Below are 22,732 nucleotides of genomic sequence, written 5' to 3'. Positions count from 1 at the left end.
CACAGCGAAATATTATACAGCAGACATAATTAATATTTCTTAACTCAAAACACAAAAAATCTGGATTTCTTGTCCTTAACACCGAAACACAAAACATGGATGAATTCAATAGTAAGAAAAAAAATCTAAGTCCCAAAAGATTATAGATTGCATAAAAATACCTTTCTTATGACAAAACCACCAAAATTTTTAAAACTCATAATTTTAGAAATACATAAATAATAAAACTGCAACATGGAAGGCAAGAGAGAAAAATAGGAGTCAAGATGATGGTTTCCTCTGGATGGATTAGTGAGGTGGGAACCACATGACTTGATATAGATTATTATTAAGTCCCTAGCTTTTATTTTGGGTAGTGGTTTCTCACATACATATTGAATTATTAAAAATCATTAATTAAATGTCTAAATTAAATGCCTAAAAAATTTAAGTGGCAAAGGGGTAACTGATGCATAGTATCTTGAACCACCAATTATGATTAATCCAGTTTTGTACACCTGAGGTTTCCCCATTAATATACAAACAAATTCTGATGAATGATGGCAACGATATGAATAATTCCAGCACACTTTGGTGACTCAAGATATGATATTAAGTTACCAAGAAGAGCATAAACAATCCAAAAGAAAAAGGGAAGAAAAGCAAACACATATGGTAGTGTATTCCTGTTTTTTCTCAATTGATCGATCAATCAATCAATGCTTATTAACAGGAACACTATAAAAAAAAAGGCAATTCTGTATTCAGACCATGATATTAAGGATATTCTAAATTTTCATTTGGGGCTATTCAAATGTAGGCTCTGGGTTCATTACTATTTGCTTATCACAGGACTTTACAAATATTATCGAGAAGGAGCATTGAGAAGAGGTCTGAATTCAGCCAGATCCCGGGTCCTAAGCTTCCCAGTGTGAGCGTGTTCTCTGAGTCTGTGCATTCTCTGTCCATGTTTGGCGTATGCTAAGGAATTTCTGTCTGATCACTCACCAAGCCTATGTTCAAGTTTTCTCTTTCACTTTCCTCCAAAGCACGAAATGACCTAGAAATTTCAATATTTGGGGACCCGAGCTGCATTGTTCATCTTGCCCACAAGTTGCACTGCTATCCTTTGTTGGCTCATGTGTACTAGCTTTTTGCATTGGAATATATCTCGCCACAGATACAGAGCAAGGGCAGGTATGCTTTTCTTTCTTTCTTTTTTTTTTCCCCCAAAATATTTACCTGGAATCAGTCACAGTGTTGCAAGAATTTAGTCGTCACAGAGTTAACAGAGAAAAAAATTCTGAAGTGACATTGAAGGTGTGGGCTAAGAAAGGCCAGTGATCTAGGCAATTTACAGAAGGCAGAGCAGCTATTCTGGGAAGAAAAACCAGGCTGAACACCGTGCTAAGTCAATAAGGCTCTCCAGGTGGAACTGGAGGTAATTTGTGAGACCTGCCTTGCTGCACGGTGAGATGATGTGATACAGAATTAGAAATATTGAAATTCTCACTCAGAATGTAGAACAAGAGCATTAGTAAAGGAAAAGGGCATTGAGACAATCAGCCAAAACCAAAAAGGCAGCCACTCAGACACGACTCTCCAGTTAGACTGATTTGTCGGGGGCAATGGTTCAGCCTTGATCAGTCATGCGCCAAATCCAAGTTCATGCTGGTAGAGCCTCCAAAGGATGCTTTGAATAAAGGATCGCTTTTCTTGCAGATAAAAACAATCCTAGAACAAGGCCTATCAATACGAAGTTCGTGTGGACCGGAAATTCATGAACTGGCACTGAGGAGGAAGCAAGGGGTTAGTAATTGGATGACACGTTCTTTAATCTCCGGCAATTTTTAGGCTCCAAGTTGATCAGCATAAGACACAGACATTTAGGCTGCTTCGTAAATAGAAGTCTGCTTTTCAGATGTAAGTCAGTCTTGTGATTATCAGCATAATTAGGCTTTAAATCACTTGAGGGTACGGACTATCTCTTTGAATCCCTGACCAGTGCTCTCAGGGAGAGGATGATGTAATGGAAAGAGTGCTGGAGCTTGGCTGAACTTGGCTACTGGTCAGCCACATGATCTTGGAGAAGCCACAGTTTCTCTCTGGGACTTTATCTAAAATAAGATAGGATTTGATCATTCTGTGGACACTTTCAATGCCATCATGCTGTAACAATGTAAATCAGTGGTTCTTAACCTTTTTGAGGTCACAGAAACTACGAGAATCTGATAAAAGCCATTCACTGTCTTTCTAATGAAATGCACATATGTTCTTCCCTATCCCAAACAACTACACAGACAATTCGGGGGTTAACACTTTCCAAAAATCTGCCCACGAAGCACCCAGTGAAAACCCCTAATCTAGGTGATTTCCGATTATTTATTCATCCAATATTCACTGGGTGCCTACTAGGATCCAGATCCTATGTGAGGTAACAGGATGATGTCAATTATCCCAGATCCTAATGGAAAAACTGACAGTTAATAACGCAAATATCAACCCATAGCTTAGCAGGTAAGATCTGACAAAATATTAATGTTAACCTTAAGCAGAAATCTCAGACGTAAACTTCAAGAAGCATAAGTATCTTGGAGAAATGGTAGCTGTCTAAATTCAGTTTCTTCCAGCACACTGAGAAACAGGCACTCAACGCCTTTGCTGAGATTTTGCTCCTAGTTTCAGAACTATAAAGGTTCACATTTCCACCTTGAGTGAAAAAGGATGAATAGCAGTCTTGACCAACAGACATTTCAGGAAGGATTTCAGGACAGAGAACCTGGTAGGCTCTGAGGTCGTTCAGAACTGGGTTTAAATCCAGGATCTGAAATGCACTGGCTGTTTAACAAGTTAGACAATTGGGCACGTTACCGTGAACCATGGTTCAGAACTTATCTGAATCTGTAAAATGGGAATAGTAACAGCAACTACCTCAATAAGGACTTTGTAAGGATTGAGTTAGCAAAATATGTAAAGCCAGGGTCGAGCAACCAAGAAGTACTCCTGAAAACAGAAATACTTGTTACTACATTTGCACGTATGATGAATTCTAGCCACGAAAGTGGTGTTCATCTTACTCTAAAGGTAACATCTGCTCCTGTACGGAATCCCCAGGGTCAAAATATGAAGACTCTGTGACAAGGACGAGTCTTTAACCCTACCTACAGAATCGCTGAAGATCTGTGATGCCCTGGACCACACGGCCAGCCGGTTCTCATGGAGCCTGAACCTGCTTAGAACTTACCTGTCCGCTCTTGGCCGAAGGAGTGGCTTTCATACTTGCCACTCCTCGTAGTTATGGTCACGTTGTAGAGGCGGCCCGGGGTGAGGGAGCTGAAGGAACATTCGCTGACAGACTTGGCGATCACGAGGGCCTGAACCACCCTGCCGTCGTGGGAGAGTGTCACCACATAGTTGTCCATGTCTCCAGGAGCCGGCAGCCAGGATACGCTGAGGTAGTCATTGCGACCAGAGTTGTTCACCGTGACTCCACTCACACTGGAGGGGACTGGGATTTAACAAGGGGGAAAACGTTTCAAAAGCCTGAGTCAGCAACGACAGTGCTGACTCAGCAGATCTGATTACCAATGAGGTCCGGGAAGCGTGAGGACTTCACTTGAGCTTCGGGAAGCTGAGCACTCTTACGTCAGAAGGCTAACCAAAATTAAAACGCAGGGAAGCCTTTCGGATGCCTCATGAATACAAGGATGCTGCTGCTGCATCTTTGCGGTGCTGCTGTTCGTAACGTTATTTCAAGGGGAGTCATGTTTATGTGAATGTGTCAGGAGGTTCCCTCTGTAGAACAGGGAACGAATAATCTAAACGAATGAATTTGAGTCAAACTCATCAATAAAGAAAAGACGTTGGAGGGGAAAGGTGAAGAATGCAACAGCTTTTCTTTTCTGTCTTCTTTTTTTTCAGTAGCTTCTCTAGAGGTCTTAGACATTGGGAACGCTTCGATCTTCTTGTGATTAAGTTATTTATTTCTGGGGAATCTAATCTAATAATACAAGTAGCCGGGTTGCATTTCCCTTTGCAAAGCACATCCTGCCCTCTAGTGGTGAGAAGTAAGCCTAAAGGCCTATTCTGGAAGCAACAAGTCTGGAGACTGGAATTGGGGGCTTCGAAAGACCTGTTGTGACCATAATGGCCTTTCTGATGTCAATCATCATCATATGCTCATCTCAGTTGGGGCTCAGTGCCACAAACAGTTACTGAGAATCTACTGTTTGCCAAGTATACAAAAATGGGAAAGACATGGATGCCTTGAAGGACTTTCCTGGCTAGAAGTACATATGATCTGCAAATTAATCATTGTGGCTTTGAGTAACAGTTGTCCCATGTATTAGAAATAAGTGCACAAGAAATAGTACTGTTAGTAGTAAATATCAGAATAATATATCATAGTATATATGAACTGGACTACTGCGTTTATCATTGGCCAATTGAGTTCGCTAAATATTTTCATGTAGCTGTCAATATCAGTACATTACATATAATGGGTGGGATTTGGCTAAATGACCTCTGAGAACCCTTCTAGACTAATGTGCTCTGACTTCCTGATTTAAGCTCCAAAGTCGTCTTTACATTTACAAACACGTATCCATCACCAAAATTATAAACAGCACCCTTTTGAATAATTCTGCCAATGCTGTTCCATTTATATGGGCATTTTTCTGGATATAAAGTTGAATTTTTAGCCGTACTATTTATGTACTGAAGCCTTTTTTTCTGTCCTTCCTTCATCCATCTAACCATCTGTACATCCCTTGGTTGCTCTCAAAAGAATTATGCTTGCTTTTCCAAACTGCTGGAAATATTTGGAACTACTAACATTTTATTAGAAAAGATAGAATTATCAAAAGTTTTGCCAAAAATATAAATTCACGTTTAAAAAACAGATACGAAATTTGTTTATTTTTTATTTAGAATGAGCACTTTCTCAGGTTAGAATTAGATTTGTTTAGCATGTTTTATATTTTTAATCTTAAATATTTGGCCACCTTTGCTGGGAGGGTTTATATATGTGAATATATATATTTCAGCTCTGTGGAAATATAAGTGAATCATTTCAATCTTAACCAATATTTCAGCAATTTGAATAGATGGTAATGATTATCAAGGTTTTAGCCACTGAGTTTTTTATCATCTACTATGTACAAAATTTACTAATCTAGGCACCTTTCAAAATCTCTGGTTATTACATTTCTATAGTAATATCCCATTTTTCTCCTTTCTCATGATAATGTCTGCACTCAATGTGCTTGAATAAAATAACTCATGCTTATATTTATTCATATCTTGTTCTCTCTTCAAAACTTGATGATCATTCTTTAAAGAATTTCTTGTCTCTTTTTTTGGGCATACTTCTGTTATAATGTGGGTCAAATACTGATTCCTCTGTTGCAATTAAAATATAAGTATAAAAAGAATTACAAGTCCCACTTATTTCAAGTGATCTCAGACACAAAACTATTCTAGTCTTGCACAAGAAGCTGGACAGCTCTGGCAGTATTTTGACGTGGGAATTAACCTGTGAGGCAGAGTCTAACTACTTGCTGCTCATCAAGCCATTTCCCTTTCTCCTTGGACACAGAGCTAGACTCTATTTCCCAGCCTCCCCTGCAGCTCAGTGAAGTCATATAACTGTGTTCCCGTTAATGGAATGTGGGTGGAAGTGATGTGCGTGGATGTGGATGCCAGCTTTGGTAGACTTCCTCCTCCCCACAACCTCCATTCTTTGGATAAATGGAGAGACTTCTGAGGACCTAGAGAAAGGAAGCCCCACAGATGGTATGAGCCTGAGTCCCTAAATTATTGCTTGGAGAAGAACCAACAAATAGAGTTGTCCAATAAGGAACACCCACAAGGTACAGTTGTAGAAGCAGGAACTAAGTCAGCCTAATCTGACTAATACAGCTGCAACTCATTGGGAAATGGATGCAAGGTCTTCCTCAACTCCTCTCCTCAACCTGTTATTTCTGCATCCCCACTCTGTTATCCAGTGGTGGGTTGAATTACTAGGGATGGATGAGAAAAATGAAGGCTTAAATAAGTCAGTGGAAGAGCTAGGACCAGATGGGGCTAAGAACCATTAAAAGAGAAGAGGGAAGGTATCAGGAAGAACACAGACAAGAGCATCGGTTGCCAAAGAATGACAGAAGGGGGCAGACATCAGTGAATTTCTACCTAGATGTTGAGATATCTCCTTGATGACTTAGTTGCTCTTCTAGGAGAGTTAATGACGTTAATGGTCCTTGGGTTCATTAAACAGATGAGATTCATGATTTTAGAAAAGGACGTATCTATGGATATCTGCCACTGATACTCAGAATCTGAGCACTGGAGATACAGAAGGAGGAGTCTGACAGCCAACTTATATAAAATTAAGTAAGCAAAGTCACTGATCTGATTCTGAATTCATTAATAATTATCAAAGCTTCTATTGGATTTATTTAACTGGTTTTCTTTCTAAGAAACTAGAATATATATTTTATATTGTTTATATATGTCCTTTCTTTGTGTTCTGTAGAAAATTATATTTCCTTCTTGGGGGCCACAACTTTGTCTGACACATGTGACCCTATGACATTTATTTGTTTATTTAGCTCTCTGTCCTATTTGATTATGAGCTCTTTAAGGTCAAGGAACTTTGTTTAGGTTAAATACTGTTTAACGCTGCTTGAGAAAATATATGTGGTTTGGGAATTTGACTGACTTAACTTTTTGATTAACTTTTGACCATAGAAGTTGGAGATCATTTTTTTTTTCTGTGTCTTGAAACTGAGAATATGAAATAGAATGGAAGATACTTTTTTTTTAAAAAGTTCATGACTTTAATCTGACATAAACATTTCAAAGAAAATCAGCTGGATGAAGGGATAAGCTTACGCATTTAATGACTATCGTGTCATCATAAAGGTGTTTCCAGGGGTTCTGACACATGTATTGGAGATTTTAAAAAATTCAGAATTCATTTTCTCCTACTCTCGTCCACTCTCCAACTTCCATTCCTGGGAGAGCGACGCGTACTATCTGGGTAGTATTGAAATCTGGCTTGTAGGAAGGTCAAAGATGGGTCTGATTTTAGAATGTTTCTAAAATCCTAGGATATTCTCTGGAGGTTCCATGTGCTCAGATCTCTGTAGGTCACAGACACTCTTCTTACCTGTCCTTCCCTCCACCACCACTTGTCGCGAAGAGATTCCTCCGCATACTGTCGTTACCACCACAGAGTAGAGGCTGCCTGATTTGAGCGAGTGGAAGTTGTATTTGCTGGTCTCACTGGAGACACTTTCATTTTTGATGACGACATTTTCATGGATGAGTAAGACTTGGTAGAACTCTACGTCTCCCAGGGCCTGGGTCCAGTTAGTAAATAGACTGCTTGATGTTCCCTGGTTGGCCACATGCAAGCCAGTCACTTGGGCAGGTACTAAAACAGAGTAAACAGAGAAGAAAAAATAGATAACACTTAGTCACCCTCAGGAAGTGTAATAAAAATGAGTAAAAAAAGAAAGTCTTGAAAATCCTAAAATATATATATATTTTTTACTATAGAGTCTCAGCTGTATCTCCTGTGGCATATGGAGAATGATCCCCCTACAGAGACTCACCATCCTGAAAAAGCTGCTTATATAGGAAATCAAAATTATTTCAGATCCAAGGATAAGATGATGGATGCCTATTAAGTTGGTTTGATTTAAGTTGGTTGAATAAAAGAGGCTATTTTTGAAGACTGCTTATTTAATGTGATTTTATCTGTCCTTATCCCATGAGACCTCAAAGCCACATCTACAGGAGCTGATGGCTATTATGGGGTGGTACTGGGACATCCCTTCAACCTGTTGATTAGGTTGTAGTCTAGGAAACTGGTCATTCTTTACTGGCACATTCTCAAGAGGACTATTCTTATTTTACATGAAAATGCTACAATACTATATTTATAATAGTTATATTATTATGTAATAATAACAATAATAATAATGACAATGTAGTAATAACATTTATTGATTGCCTACTATGTGCCAGTTATGGACTCTATGCTTTATAGAGGTTATATTATTGGATACTCATTCAAAGTTCTGTAAAGTTGATTTTATTATTCCCTTTACTGAGGAGGAAACCAAAGATCATAAAATGTAAATAACTTAGCCTATATAACAGTCATCATGGGGTCCAAAGACTGATCTGTCTCACCTGTGAGCTTGTGCCCTTTACCTAATTAACAACTACTGTGATTTTTTTAACCTGTACATTAGCAAAACTTTTATACAGATCTTAAAGTTGGCACTTGATCAACAAACGTCTTCTTTGTGCCTCTTCCCGAAATTATGATAATCAAAGGGATTGGAACCCTGGCACAACCCTTCTCAGAAATCACTGACTTTTGGATTAAGATACAAATATGTTCACTAAAACATACTACTGTACATGGACCATAAGATTCAATTCTAATTCTAATTTCATATGGAAAACAAAGGAATTAATATGCAAAAAGAATTTTGAAAAAGAAGAATGAAGTTGGAGGACTAACATAATCTGATTTCAAGACTTCTAGAAAGCTAGAGTAATGAAGACAGTGTGATATTGGCAAAAAAAAGTATCTATGTAGATTAATGGAATACAATTGAGGGCTCAGAAATAAACCAACACATATACAGTTGATTTTTTAAAACAGAAATGTAAGGGCAATTCAGTGGAGAAACAAGTCTTTTCAACAAATAAGAGCTGGAATTATTTGATGTTCATGTGCAAAGAAATAAACCTTGCCCATATCTCACACATATATAAAAATTAACTCAAAATCAATTATACACTTAAATTTACAAGCTAAACCTATGAAAATTCTAGGAGAAAAATCTTTGCGACCTTTCATTAGACAAAGATTTGTTAGATATGACACTGAAAGCATGATTTGTGAAAGAAAAAAATAGATAAACTGGATGTCAAAATTAAAAATTTATGTTCTGCAAGGCACACTAATAAATTAATGAAAAGACTAGCTAGAGGAGGAGATCAAGGCGGCAGAGTAAGAGGACATGGAGCTCACCTCCCTCCACAAACACATCAAAAACACATCTACATGTGGAGTAATTCTCACTGAAAACTAACTGGAAACTGGCAGAAAGATTCCCGTACAACCAAGGCTGTAAGAAAGATACACAATTGGAAAAAGGGGAAGAAAGGTGATTGGGTCAGGACCTGTGCCCCTGGGAGGAGACTCAGAGGAAAAGGGAGTTTCCATGGGTGGAACCCACCCTGGGGAGTGAGCAGGCTGACCCAAAGACTGAGCATCTCAGTCCTGGGGTCCTACGTGAGGAAACAAGGCCCCCTGGCTGGTTGGAGGACTGCTAGTACAAACCAACGGGCTGGGGAAGCCTGGACTCCACTCATGAAGAGCACATGGGTGCCGACTAGGCCCCAAGGGAGGCAGGGCAGAGAGAGGGCTGCTCTAGTGGCTGCCAGGTGTCCCACGACCCCCACACCACACACACCAGCCCAAGCTAAGGAAACATTCTGGCCCTGCTCACTCCACACCACATTGTGGCACTGGATCTGGGGCAGCCACGACTGGGGAGGAAAGTACTTAACTGTGGGTGACCTGGAGGAGCTCCGCCTGGGGTGGAGGCTGGGTGGGGTGGCAGCAACCATTGTTGGCACTTACTCAGTGGCACTTACTCAGGCCAATCAGATCTCTGATGGTGGCCACTCCACCACAGCTAACCGCCTGATACACAAAGAGTCCACACGGGTTCCACCTGCCCTGTGGAGCAGTTCAACAATGGGGTGCAGGCAGGGGATGTAGGGAGTAGTGGTCAGATTAGAGAAACAAAGGCGACTTGCACCAGAGCCTGCATCTGAGCAGAGCCATGGGTACCTTCACAGGCAGCGCATTGGACCTCTGTCTGCACACAGGCACTATGTGCTTGGGCACTCCTCTCCTCTGGGGCAAAGGTCCCGGTACTGGGAGAGGGAACACACACTTTGTTCCAGCAGTTTGGGATCACACCCCACCCCTGACAGGGCAATGATGGCCACTGAATAGAGGGGAAGTCCTGCTTCATACCTGGCACCAGGTCTAGCCCTTCCATCTCCAGTATCCCCCAACCAACGTGATAGCTACCAGCTATCACCCTGGAAACAACACTCTGAGGAAAGACATGACTTGCATCCATGCCAAATCCAGCTCTCCCACCAAAGGCAGTGGGCACATGAAGCCTAGACAGGGATGCTTCCACATAAGAACACTCCTTCAAGACCACCATAGGTAACTGTTTCACCTAAATTCATAGAGGCAGAGAAATTTAAGCAAAATGAAAAAGCAGAGGAACTAGTCTTAATTGAAAGAGCAAGAGAAAACCCCTGAAAAAATAGTGAAACAGAAGTAAACAATTTACCAGATAAGGAATTCAAAACATAGGTAATAAACATGTTAACTGAATTAAAGAAAAAAAAAGTTACCTGAACAGTGAACATTTTAACAAGGAACTAGAAAATATAAAAAAGATCCAATCAGAAATGAGTAATTCAATAGCTGAAATTAAAAACACACTAGAAGGAATGAATAGCAGACTAAGTGGTACAGAAGGATGCATAAGTTATCTGGAAGACAGAGATATGTAAACCATCCAATCAGAACAGCAGAAAGAAAAACAAATTTTAAAAAATGAAAGCAATTTAAGAGATCTCTGGGATAACAGCAAATGTACCAACATTTGCATTATATGAGTCCCAGAAGAAGAAGAGAGAGAGAAGAGGTTTGAAAATGTACTTGATGAAATTATGGCTGAAAAATTCCCAAACCTGAAGAAGGAAACAGATACACAGATTCAGGAAGCACAGAGGGTCCCAAAAAAGATGAACCCAAATAGACCCATACCAAGACAGGTCGTAATTAAAATGGCAAAAGTTAAAGAGAGAATTCTAAAAGCAGCAAGAGAAAAACAAAACAGTCATACATAAGGGAATCCCCATAAGGCTATCAGCTGATTTCTCTACAGAAACTTTGCAGTCCAGAAGGGAGTGGCATGATATATTCCAAGTGCTGACAGGGAAAAACCTGCAACCTAGGATACTCTACCCAGCAAGGTTATCACTTAGAATAGAAGGAGAGATAAAGAACTTTTTAGACAAGCAAAAACTAAGAGTTCACCAATTCTGAGCCTACTCTAAAAGAAATATTGAAGGGTTTTCTCTAAATGGAAAAGAAGTAAGAATCTATAGGAAAGGGAAAATCCCACTAGAAAAGGCAAATATATAATAAGGATGGAGGATCAAGCACTTAAATATATAATAAGGATGGAGGATCAAGCACTTAAATAGAGAGCATGTAGATTAAAAGACAAAATTGTAAAGGCAACTAGAACTACAATAAACAGTTAAGGGATAAGCATGAAGATGTAAAGTATGGCATCAAAACCACAAAATGTTGGGGAGAGAAGTAGAAAATGTAGGTCTTTTAGAATCTGTTTGAACTGAAATAACTACTAGTTTAAAACAAGTAGATATAATTATAGATCAGTATATATGAACCTCATGATAACCACAAATCAAAAACCTACAATAGATACACAAAAAGTAAAAAGAAAGGAACACAAGCATACTACTAAAGAAAAACATAAAACCACAAAGGTAGAAACAAAAAGAAAAAGAAATGAAAATAGAAGAACTATAAAAACAACCAGAAAACAAGTAATAAAATGGGCAATAAGTATATATGCACCAATAATTATTTTAAATGTCAATGGACTAAATGCTTTAATAAAAAGACATAGGGTGGCTGATTGGATAAAAAAACAAGACCCTTCAGTATGCTGCCTACAGGAGACTCACTTCAGGGCTAAAGAAACACACAGACTGAAAATGAGACGTTGGAAAAAGTTATGTCATGCAAATGGGAATGACAAGAAAGCAGAGGTAGCAATACTCATATCAGACAAAACTGACTTTAAGAAAGGTTATTAACAAGAGACAAAGAAGGGCATTATTTAATGATAAAAGAACCAGTACAAGAAGACATTAGACTTGTTAACCCAAGATATGCACCCATACAGGAGCACATAATATATAAAGCAAATACTAACAGATGTAAAGGGACAGACTGACAGTAATAAATTGGTAGGGGATTTTGACACTCTACTTACATCAATGGAAAGACCATCCAGACAGAAAATCAATAGGGAAATAATGATCTTAAATGACACAATAGACCAGTGGACTTAATAGATATCTATATGACATTATACCCCAAAATAGCAGATGGAACATTCTCCAGGGGAGATCACATGCTAGGCCACAAAACAATTTTCAACAAATTTAAGAGGATAGAAATGATACCAAGCATTTTTTCTGACCACAATGGTATGAAACTAGAAATCAATTACAGAAAGAAAAATGGGAAAAGAACAAACACATTGAGACTAAACAACATGTTACTAAGAAACCAATGGGCAATCTCCAGACTGTTTTCCACAGTGGCTGCACCAAACTGCATTCCCACCAACTATGTAGGAGGGTTCCCTTTTCTCCACAGCCTCTCCAGCATTTGTCATTTGTGGACTTTTAAATGATGGCCATGCTGACAGGTGTGAGGCGATACCTCATCATAATTTGGATTTGCATTTCTCTGATAATTAGTGATATTGAGCATTTTTTCATGTGCCTATTGATCATTTGCATTTCTTTCTTTGAGAATTGCTTGTTAAGGTCTGCCCATTTTTGGATTTGGTTGTTTGTTTTTTTCTTATTAAGTTGTATGAGCTGCTTATATATTCTGGAGATCAAGCCTTTGTAGGTTTCATTTGCAAAAATTTTCTCCCACTCTGTAGGTTGTTGTTTTGTTTTACTTCTGGTTTCCTTTGCTGTGCAGAAGCTTGTAAGTTTCATTAGGTCCCATTTGTTTATTCTTGCTTTTATTTCTATTCTTGCTTTTATTTATAGAACGGGTAGACTATTCTAGGAGAACATTTTTGAGATGTATGTCAGATAATGTTTTGCCTATATTTTCTTCTAGGAGGTTTACTGTATCTTGTCTTATGTTTCAGTCTTTGATCCATTTTGAGTTTATTTTTGTGTATGGTGTAATGGAGTGTTCTAGCTTCACTGATTTACATGCTGCATAGACTTATCATATGACCCAGGAATCCCACTCCTGGACATATATCCAGAAGGAACCCTACTTCAAAATGACACCTGCACCCCAATGTTCATAGCAGCACTATTTACAATAGCCAAGACATGGAAACAGCCTAAATGTCCATCAATGGATGACTGGATAAAGAAGATGTGGTATATTTATACAATGGAATACTACTCAGCCATAAAAACCGACAACATAACACCATTTGCAGGAACATGGATGTTCCTGGAGAATGTCATTCTAAGTGAAGTAAGCCAGAAAGAGATACCAAAATACCATATGAGATCGCGCATATGCAGAATCTAAAACAAACAAACAAAACCAAAGACAAAAAACAAAACAAAACACAGACTCATAGACATAGAATACAAACTTGTGATTGCCAGGGGGCCGGGGGGTGGGAAGAGACTAGGATTTCAAAATGTAGAATAGATAAACAAGATTGTACTGTGTAGCACAGGGAAATATATACAGGATCTTGTGATGGCTCACAAAGAGAATGTGACAATGAAAGTATGTATGTTCCTGTATAACTGAAAAATTGTGCTCTACACTGGAATTTGACACAACATTGCAAAATGACTATAACTCAATAAAAAAAGTTTATGTAAAAAAAGAAAAGAAAGAAAGAAAAAAAAGAAACCAATGGGCCAATGAAGAAATCAAAGAGGAAATCAGAAAATATCTTGAGACAAATGGAAGTGGAAACACAATCTTCCAAAATCTATAAGATCAGCAAAAGAAGTTCAAAGAAGGAAGTTCACAGTGAAACAGGCCTTCCTCAATAAACAAAAAGTGTCTCAAATAAACAGCCTAACCTACCACCTAAAGAAGTTAGAAAAAGAAGAACAAACAGAGCCCCAAGTCAGCAGAAGGAAGGAAATCACAAAGATCAGAGAGGAAATAAAATAGCGATAAAAAAAAATAGAAAAGAGCAATGAAACCAAGAGCTGGTTTTTTGAAAAGTTAACAGAAAGATAAATTTTTAGCCAGGCTCACCAAGAAGAAGAGAAAGGACTCAAATAAGCAAAATGGAAAAAGAAAGAGGAGATACAGAGATACAAAAAACAATAGGAGAATACTAGGAAGAGTTACATAACAACAAACTGGAAAACCTAGAAGAAATGGATAAATTTCTAGAAACCTACAACCCACCAAGACTGAATCAAAAAGAGACAATTTGAACACATTGTTCTCTAGTAGTGAAATTGAATTTATAAAAAAATAAAAAAAAAAACTCCCAGAAAACCAAAGTCTAGGACCAGGTGGCTTGACAGGGGAATTCTACCAAACATATAAAGAAGAGCTGATATCCATCCTTCTCAAGCTTTTCCAAAAAAACTGAAGAGGACAGAACACTCCTAAATTCATTCTTTGAGGCTACGGTTACCCTAATACCAAAACTAGATAAAGACACTACAAAGGTAGAAATTATAGTCCAGTATCTTTGATGATTATAGATGCAAAAATCCTCAACAAAATATTAGCAACCTGAACCCAACAATACATAAAAAGGATCATAAACCATGATCAAGCTGAATTTATTCCAGGGACAGAAGGATGGTTCAACATTCGCACATCAATCATTGTGATACACCACATTAACTAAAGGAAGGATACAAAGCACATGATCATCTCAATGGATGCAGAAAGAGCATCTGACAACATCCACTCATGATAAAAACTCATCAAAGTTAATATAGAGGGAACATATCTCAACATAATAAAGGCCATATATGACAAATCCACAGCAAGTATCATATTCACTGGTGAAAAGCTGAAAGCCTTTTCTCTAAATTCAGGAACAAGATAAAGATGACAACTCTCACCACTTCTATTTAACATAGTATTGGAAGTCCTAAGCATACCCATCAGACAAGAAAAAGAAACAAAAGGCATTCAAATTGAGTGGAAAGAAGTGAAACTGTTACTATTTGCAGATGACATGATATTTTACACAAAAAGCCCTAAAGTCTCCACCCTAAAACTATTAGAATAAATGTATTCAGCAAAGTTGCAGGATATAGGATTAATATACAGAAATCTGTTGCTCTTCTATAGACTTATAATGAACTATTAGAAAAAACAGCTCTGCTTAAAGTCACATCAAAAAGAATAAAATACCTAAAAACAAACTTAACCAAAGAGACGAAAGACCTGTACTCTGAAAACTGTAATACACTGATGAAGGAAACTGAAAGACGATACAAAGAAATGGAAAGATACCCCATGCTGTTGAATTGGAAGAATTTATATTGTTAAAATGGCCATATAATCCAAAGTAATCTAGAGATTTAATGCAGCCCCTATCAAAATATCCAAGATATTTTTCATAGAACTAGAACACATAATCCTAAAATTCAAATGGAATTACAAAAGACCCCAAATTGTCAAAGCAATCTTGAGAAAAAAGAACAAAGCTGGATGTATCATGCTCCAGACTTCAGATTATACTACAAAACTACAGTAATCAAAATCGCATGATACTGGCACAAAAACAGACACACAGATTAGCAGAGCAGAACACAAAGCCCAGAAATAAACCCACACACCCATGGTCAATTAATCTACAACGAAAGAGGTAAGACATATAATGGAGAAAGAACAGTCTCATCAACCAGCAGTGCTGGAAAAACTGGAAAGCTACATGTACAACAATGAGATTAGAACAGTTCCTCATACCGAATAAAAAAAAAATAAAATCAAAATTGATTAAAGAGCTAAGTGTAAGACTGGATATCATAGAACTCCTAGAAGAGAATATAGGCAGAACACTCTTTGACATAAATCATAGCAATTTTTTTTTTGGATTTGTCTCCTAATGCAAAAGAAATAAAAGCAAAAACAAACAAATGAGACCTTATTAAACTTTAAAGCTTGTGCACAGCAAAGGAAATCACTGACAAAACTTTAAGACAAACTACAGAATGGGAGAAAATATTTGTAAACGATACGACTGACAAGGAGGAAATATTCAAAATCTATAAACAGTCCATACAACTCAGTATCAAAAAAACAAACAATTCTATCACAAAAAATGGACAGGAGACCGAATAGACATTTTCCCAAAGAAGACATTCAGGTGGCTAATGGGCACATGAAAAGATGCTCCATATCACTAACCATCAGGGAAATGCAAATCAAAAGCACAATGAGATCTCACCTCACACCTTTCAGAAAGGCTATCATCAAAAAACCTACAAATAACAAATGTTGGAGAGGATGTGAAGAAAAGAGAACCTTTATTTACTGCTAGTGGGAACATAAATTGGTGCAGCCACTATGAAAAACAGGATGGAGATTCCTCAAAAAACTTAAAACAAAACTGCCATATGATCCAGCAATTCCACTCCTGGTTCTATGCCTGGAAAAAAACAAAAACACTCATTTGAAAAGATACATGCAGCTCCATGTTCACGGCAGCACTATTTACAATAGCCAAGACATGGAAGCAACCCAACTGCTCATCAACAGACAAATAGATAAAGAAGTTGTGGCATATTCACACAGTGGAATGTTAGCCACATAAAAGAATGAAATTCTGCCATTGCAGCAATGTGGATGGACCCAGAGAATGTTAGGCTTAGTGAAATAAGTCAGACAGAGGAAAACAAATACTGTATGATATCACTTATATGTGGAATCCAAAAACTGTAAGTGAATGTGTAAGTAGAACAGAAACAGACTCAGAGAGAATAAAAACAAACGAGTGATTACCAAAGGCCGGGGGGGGGGGGAGGGATGGAGGAAGAGCAAACTAGGGGTATGGGATTAAAAGATACAAACTACTATGTATAAACTAGATAAGCAACAGGGATATATTGTACAGCACAGGGAATTATAGCCATTATCTTATAATAACTTTTAATGGAAAAATATTCTGTAAAAATACTGAATCACAATGCTGTACACCTGAAACTAACATAATATTGTAAACCAACTAGACTTCAATCATTTTAAAAAGGCAAGCCACAGACTGGGAGTTAACATTTCAACACACATTTCTGACAAAGGACTTATTCTGGCATAAAGAATTCTCAAAATTTAATGATAAGAAACAAACAACCCTATTAAAAATGGGCAAAGTATTTGAAAATACATTCTTCCTCAAAGAAGATAAATGGATGGTAATTAAGCATATGAAAAGAGGCTTGAAACTATTAGTCATTAAGAAAAGGCAAATTAAAGTCACATGAGATACCTCTAAGCATTTATTAGAATGGCTAAAATTAAAAACAAACAAACCGAAAATATCAAGAGCTGCTGAGAATACGGAGGGACTGGAAATCTCACACATTGCTGGTGGGAATGTAAAATTTCACAACCCCTTTGGAAAACAGTTTAGTAGTTTCTTACAAAGTTAAACAGACACTTACCATATGACAATGCAATATGAGCAGTGGGAGCAATGAACGTGGTCTTAAGCCTAAAACAATGCCTTGGACTTTCATTGCTGTCACATACCATGAAAATCCCCCCAGTAAACACAACTGCACGTGTTGGATAAAACATAAAAATGTAAATGCATGAATGAGTTGTCAAGAATGTAAGGAATTCTCAGAGACCCACAAGAAAGTGATAGGTCACTGGATCACTGAAGCTGACTTCAACGTGACTTCAACATCTTTCAAACATAAATTTAAGCTTTGAGTTTATATTTTTGCAGGATCTATCAGTTAGACTTTTCCAGGCTGAGGAATATCATAGGTGAGTATCATAGTACTGGATCCTGAAAGGTTACAGTCTAAGTGTGAGTGAAATAAATATTTCCTCTCTATTCCCCCATATCACTGCAGCTTCCTTAGTACTGGGTAGAGAAGAAAAAATTTCCACTGAGAATTCATAACCTTAAGGCAGCTCCAGTGAGTCATAAAACCTGTGTGGTCAAAAAAACCTCAAGTTGACGATTTCAACTAAAATAGGTCTGGGTTGATAGTAGTCCTATGCATCTGAAAGAATCAAGTGAAAAGAAAATTCTTTCTGAAATCCGCTTTCAAAAAATATCTCAAAGAATTCCAAGGTATGGGAGTTTACAGTAAAACATCACAAACATTTAAGGAAGTAAAGCACCATGAGCAAAAGGCAGAAAACTCAACGAACAACAGGACTGAACTCCTGATGACTTCAGATATCACGGTGATCAGACATAGAATGTAAAATACAAATCATTATATCCTTATAGCAGTAAAGGAGGAGAATGGAAATCTGACTAAAAAGTAACAGAATCCAAAACAGATTTGGAAGAGAACCAAAGAAAATGCTTAAAAGTCAAGAACATAGCAATTCAATTTTAAAACTCAATGAGTGGATTTAAAAATAGATTAGACAGAAATAAAGAAATAATTAATGTATGAAAACTAAGAGCTGAGGAAATTATCCAGACTATAGCCCAGAGAGCAAATACATGGAAAATACAACAACAAAAAAAAAACCCACAGATTACAAACACACACACACACACACATATATATATATATACACATCCCCCCAATATATAACAAGCACTTAATGAATTTACAAGTTGAATGTTAGACAATTCAGCAGACAGGATACTTTGAAAGCCTAAAGTTTATAAAAAATATTACCTGTTCTTCCTTTTGTTGAAGATGAATTTTTCAAGTCTCCACTAATGCTGGTGACTGTAGCTATGTATTTCCGCCCAGGCACCAGGTTAGTAAAAGTGAATTCTTTGGCATCCTTGGGGAGCGACTTGTGGATAAATAACAGGTCTCTGTCGCTTAGTGAGATGATGTATTTCTCCCATTCTGCTGCAGGGCTCTGCCACATGACGCTCAGTGAGGTCTCATTGGCGTGTTTGACACGAAGATGGAGGACAGCCAGGGGGACTGAGAAGAAAGCAATGGACATTTGGGTCACTGATTAACTCAGATACACTCAAGTATTCCTTAGAGATCTGTTCTCTTCCACCCACAGGAGAGTTGTAATTTAGCATTTCTTTTCTGCATGCTTATGAGCACTTAGGAAAAAAAAGCTAATCACAAAAAAAACTTTGTGTAACATAACCAGAAGTAAGGAGTCAAAAAAATACTCTTGGGAAATACTTTCTGGGGTCATTTATTTTTGATCATCATCCAGTGGATATTAATATTTGGAAAATGAAGAGGTGACTGGAAGGCACAGCTGGCAAGCTAATGGCGTGTCCTGGTCCTTTTCTTTGTTATTCTTCTAAGCAGAACATTGAGTCAAAGTAGACATTCCCTTATTATCAGGCAAGACTAAGTAAGAATATATTTGAATTTCATTCCAAGAATGGAGTATGCCCTGCCATAGGGATTTTTCATAGAAATGTTGAGTTTAGCAGGTCAACTCTCTTATTTGAAAGTTGAGAAAACAGACTTAGAGAAGTTGTGACTTGCCGAAGGAATCACAGTAGAGTGGTGGCAGCAAGAACACCAAAACCCACGTCTCAGTAGCTTCCTTCTCCTCTGCCCTAAAATCTGACTATATCCCTCTCCATTTTGACATCCCTTCCTTGGTACCTGAAATCCCCCATCAGTCAACACTGGGTCCAGGCAGCAGTTCTCTAACCCTGATCACCAGCGACAGGTTATCAACTATTTACTTTTGTGGGGAAGAATCTCTCAGGTTGTTTTCTTCCCATTCTTTTGGTGTTAAAAAGGTCTCCCCCCCTCCCTTTTTTTAAAAAAAATAAAATAATGGACTTACTAGTGGAAGTGATTTCTTTTTTTTTTTTTGACTTTTTTTTTTACATTTTTTATTGATTCATAATCATTTTACAGTGTTGTGTCAAATTCCAGTGTTCAGCGGAAGTGATTTCTAATGTTCTAATTTAACAAAAATTAAACATCACCAACTTACTTCAGTCTGCAAGTCTATAATATCTCAAATTCAGGGAACACTGTGGGTATGACAGGTTATCTGGGTTACTTAGAAGGATCAAAGTAAGTTTCCATCAATCATTAACACCTCGATATTTGCTTACCTGTCCTGCCCTGGCAACGCGTAGAGTTCTTCAGATTTCCGCTCACAACAGTGACTTCTACCTCATACTGTCTTCCCGGTATGAACCCCACGTCATCTATGACATAGTGTGTTTCCTCCTTTCCCACGGTGATGTTGAGCAGCGTTAAAGAATCGTTCAAGAGCAGGATACGATACCACTCCCAGTCTCCAGCAGGGGGCGACCAGCTCACCACTAGGGACCTCGTAGAACCACTGCTGTTCGCCTCCAGGTCCCCAACTGCTTCTGGAACTAAATGGTGAAATGATGTCAAAAGGAGATACTAAAAACCGAAAGCAAGGATACTCATTTCCTTTTCATGGGCAACAGGAGATGAGAGACCTAGTATCTGCAATTCAAATCATTTCTATCCCCTCCTGATGTCTGTGAATTGTAAATGAGTATTTTGGAAACATTTTCACACTCAAGAAATGTACGCTAAAATCACTTTAGTAATACATCAGTAATAAAATCTTCTATAACATGGTTAATAACCTGGTGATACGAACACTGTGTTTTATTGATTACACACCAGCACCAGAGACAGCATTGATGCTGCTTCTAACGATGGTGACATTGATGGATGTGGCATCTTTTGGAAGAAACCCTGGATGCTGTGGTCACAAAACATTCCTCTCGCTCTTTTCCAACTGAAAAGATTAATCTTCTTGCAATATAGCTCTGATCTTATTATTCCTTTGCTCAAAAACTTTCAAGGTCTCTCCATTAACTACAAAATAAAACCTCAAGCCCGTGGTGTGGCATTTGTAGCTGCCCCACATCAGACCCCGTACCCTTCCAGTCCTCACTCTGGCTGGGCCCTGCAGCCACCTCCCCTCCTTCCTCACTCTTGAATGCTGGTCTCCAGTGTTACGTTCTGCAGCCTGTGAGTCTCCGGGCTCTCCTGCCTCAGTGCCTTTGTTCGTATTATGCCTTCCACTTCAAATGCCCTTTCCTTTTTCCCCTCTTAACTTGCTAAGAGCTTCACATTTTTAAAGTCTGAGTGAAAGGCCATTTCCTCCAAGAAGTCTTTACTGATCTTCTGAAAGAGAGCTTGGTTCTCTTTTCTTTCTGGTCAATTATAAGCCTCTTCCTTGGGGTCTCCAATAGCACAGACAATGGCCTCTGGGATCGGACCGCCTGGTTGAAACCCCAGCACTTACTGGCTGGATGACTATGGACGAGTTATCTGCTCTCTCTGAATTATCTATAAAATGGTGGTAACAGCAGGACCTCGCTCATGTTTTTATTGTGCAAACAAAATGAAATGATGGTGTAAAGGGTTGTGTCAGTGCCTGATCCGTGGAAATAACAATACAATGACCATTATTCAGATGTACTGCTTGTTCTGTGTGTGTGTGTGTGTGTTCTACATCTGTGCGATTAAAATGTAACTTCCTTAAAAGCAGGGATCTGCAAAGTAAATATTTCAGGATTTATGGGCCACATATGGCTTTTGTCTCATGTTTTTCTTTTGTTTTCTTTCTTTAAAAAAAAACTCTCTAAAAATATAAAAACCACCCTTAGCTTGGGGTTCTACAAAAAAAGAGGTCACAGGCCATATTTGGCTGAAGGGCATAGTTTGTTGAACCCTGACATCTTAACAACTCTCAAAACTCATAATACAGTAATTTCTACATGGAAGGCACTGAATAAATGTTTGGTGACATTAATTAATAAAATAATTAATAGAAAACATGGTAAGTGTTAACTGGCCCTCATTATAAGAGTTGACCAGAAACGTTTCATTTGTTAGTATCAATGCTGATTCATTTCTGCTACTTAAGTGGTGTGACAGGAACTAGCATAAGAGAGTGAGTTACACAGATCATTTAGGAATCAATCCAAATACGTTTGCATAAATAAGTCAGATGAATGCAATTAACCCTCTGCTTGACTCTCTACATGGGACCCTGGCCCACAGGCATCCTCAGTCATGCAGACCATGCTTCTCAGGTTGGGAAAGGAATTTTCCTTCTACCCTATTTTGTTCTGTCTTAAGGTGGATCAGAGAGTGATTTGAGCAAGTAAGGAATTTCTGGAGCCCTAGACTCACCTGTTCTGCCCACCGCCATCTTGGGAGCAGACAGTTCACCAGAGACACAGCTGATGGTGACATGATAAAGTCGCCCAGGGGTTAAGTCATTAAATTGAGTTTCAGTAATCTGGGGTGCTAACAGTCTGGATTCTTGGATGGCCCCTTGGTGAGACAGGGTAACGTTGTAGGAATCCACATTTCCAGAAGGTCTTTGCCACTTGGCTTTCAGAGAGGTCAAAGAGCCACCATTTGTCACCTTCAGATTTGAGACTTCCATGGGGGCTAGTTAGGAAGAAAGGGAAAGAGATTTTAACTCAGGATATCGCACCGGTCTTATGGCCAAATTTCGACCTGTGTTTTAATCCCTGCTCTGAAGAAAACAATGACTTCATGAACTAAAAGAAATATTACTGCAAAACCAAAGAAAGGCTGTCCACAGTAGTCAGGAACCCAGATTCTGGCTCAAGCTTGGCCACTGGTTGGCTGGGCAACCCTGAGTAGCTCTTATCTCACTAAGCTTAAGGGTCTTTATTGGCTAATGATGACTTGGTCAAAAAAACTTAAAATCGCCTTTTTCAATTCTAAAAATCCT

The 22,732-nt window shown here is 38.3% G+C and overlaps 1 protein-coding gene and 1 long non-coding RNA gene across 3 annotated transcripts in view; one reads left to right on the top strand and one right to left on the bottom strand.

The window, feature by feature from the left end:
- Positions 1–22,732, bottom strand: part of PTPRB (protein tyrosine phosphatase receptor type B) — a 106,907-nt gene that overhangs the window by 39,041 nt on the left and 45,134 nt on the right. For both annotated transcript variants that reach the window (XM_006197825.4, XM_006197826.4), the window contains 5 exons: positions 22,159–22,422; positions 20,085–20,354; positions 18,706–18,966; positions 7,148–7,414; positions 3,224–3,487 (listed from right to left, as the gene is read on the bottom strand). In XM_006197825.4, coding sequence (XP_006197887.1) covers positions 3,224–3,487; positions 7,148–7,414; positions 18,706–18,966; positions 20,085–20,354; positions 22,159–22,422 — 1,326 coding nt within the window. The remainder of the gene's footprint in view (positions 1–3,223; positions 3,488–7,147; positions 7,415–18,705; positions 18,967–20,084; positions 20,355–22,158; positions 22,423–22,732) is intronic.
- Positions 7,219–7,715, top strand: LOC140700253 (uncharacterized). The gene is made up of 2 exons (XR_012078619.1): positions 7,219–7,306; positions 7,540–7,715. It is a non-coding gene; the product is annotated as an uncharacterized lncRNA (long non-coding RNA).

This window comes from Vicugna pacos, chromosome 12, assembly GCF_048564905.1.
Source record: "Vicugna pacos chromosome 12, VicPac4, whole genome shotgun sequence".
In the NCBI taxonomy this organism is placed as follows: domain Eukaryota; kingdom Metazoa; phylum Chordata; class Mammalia; order Artiodactyla; family Camelidae; genus Vicugna; species Vicugna pacos.
This window is presented reverse-complemented; position numbering and strand designations above follow the sequence as displayed.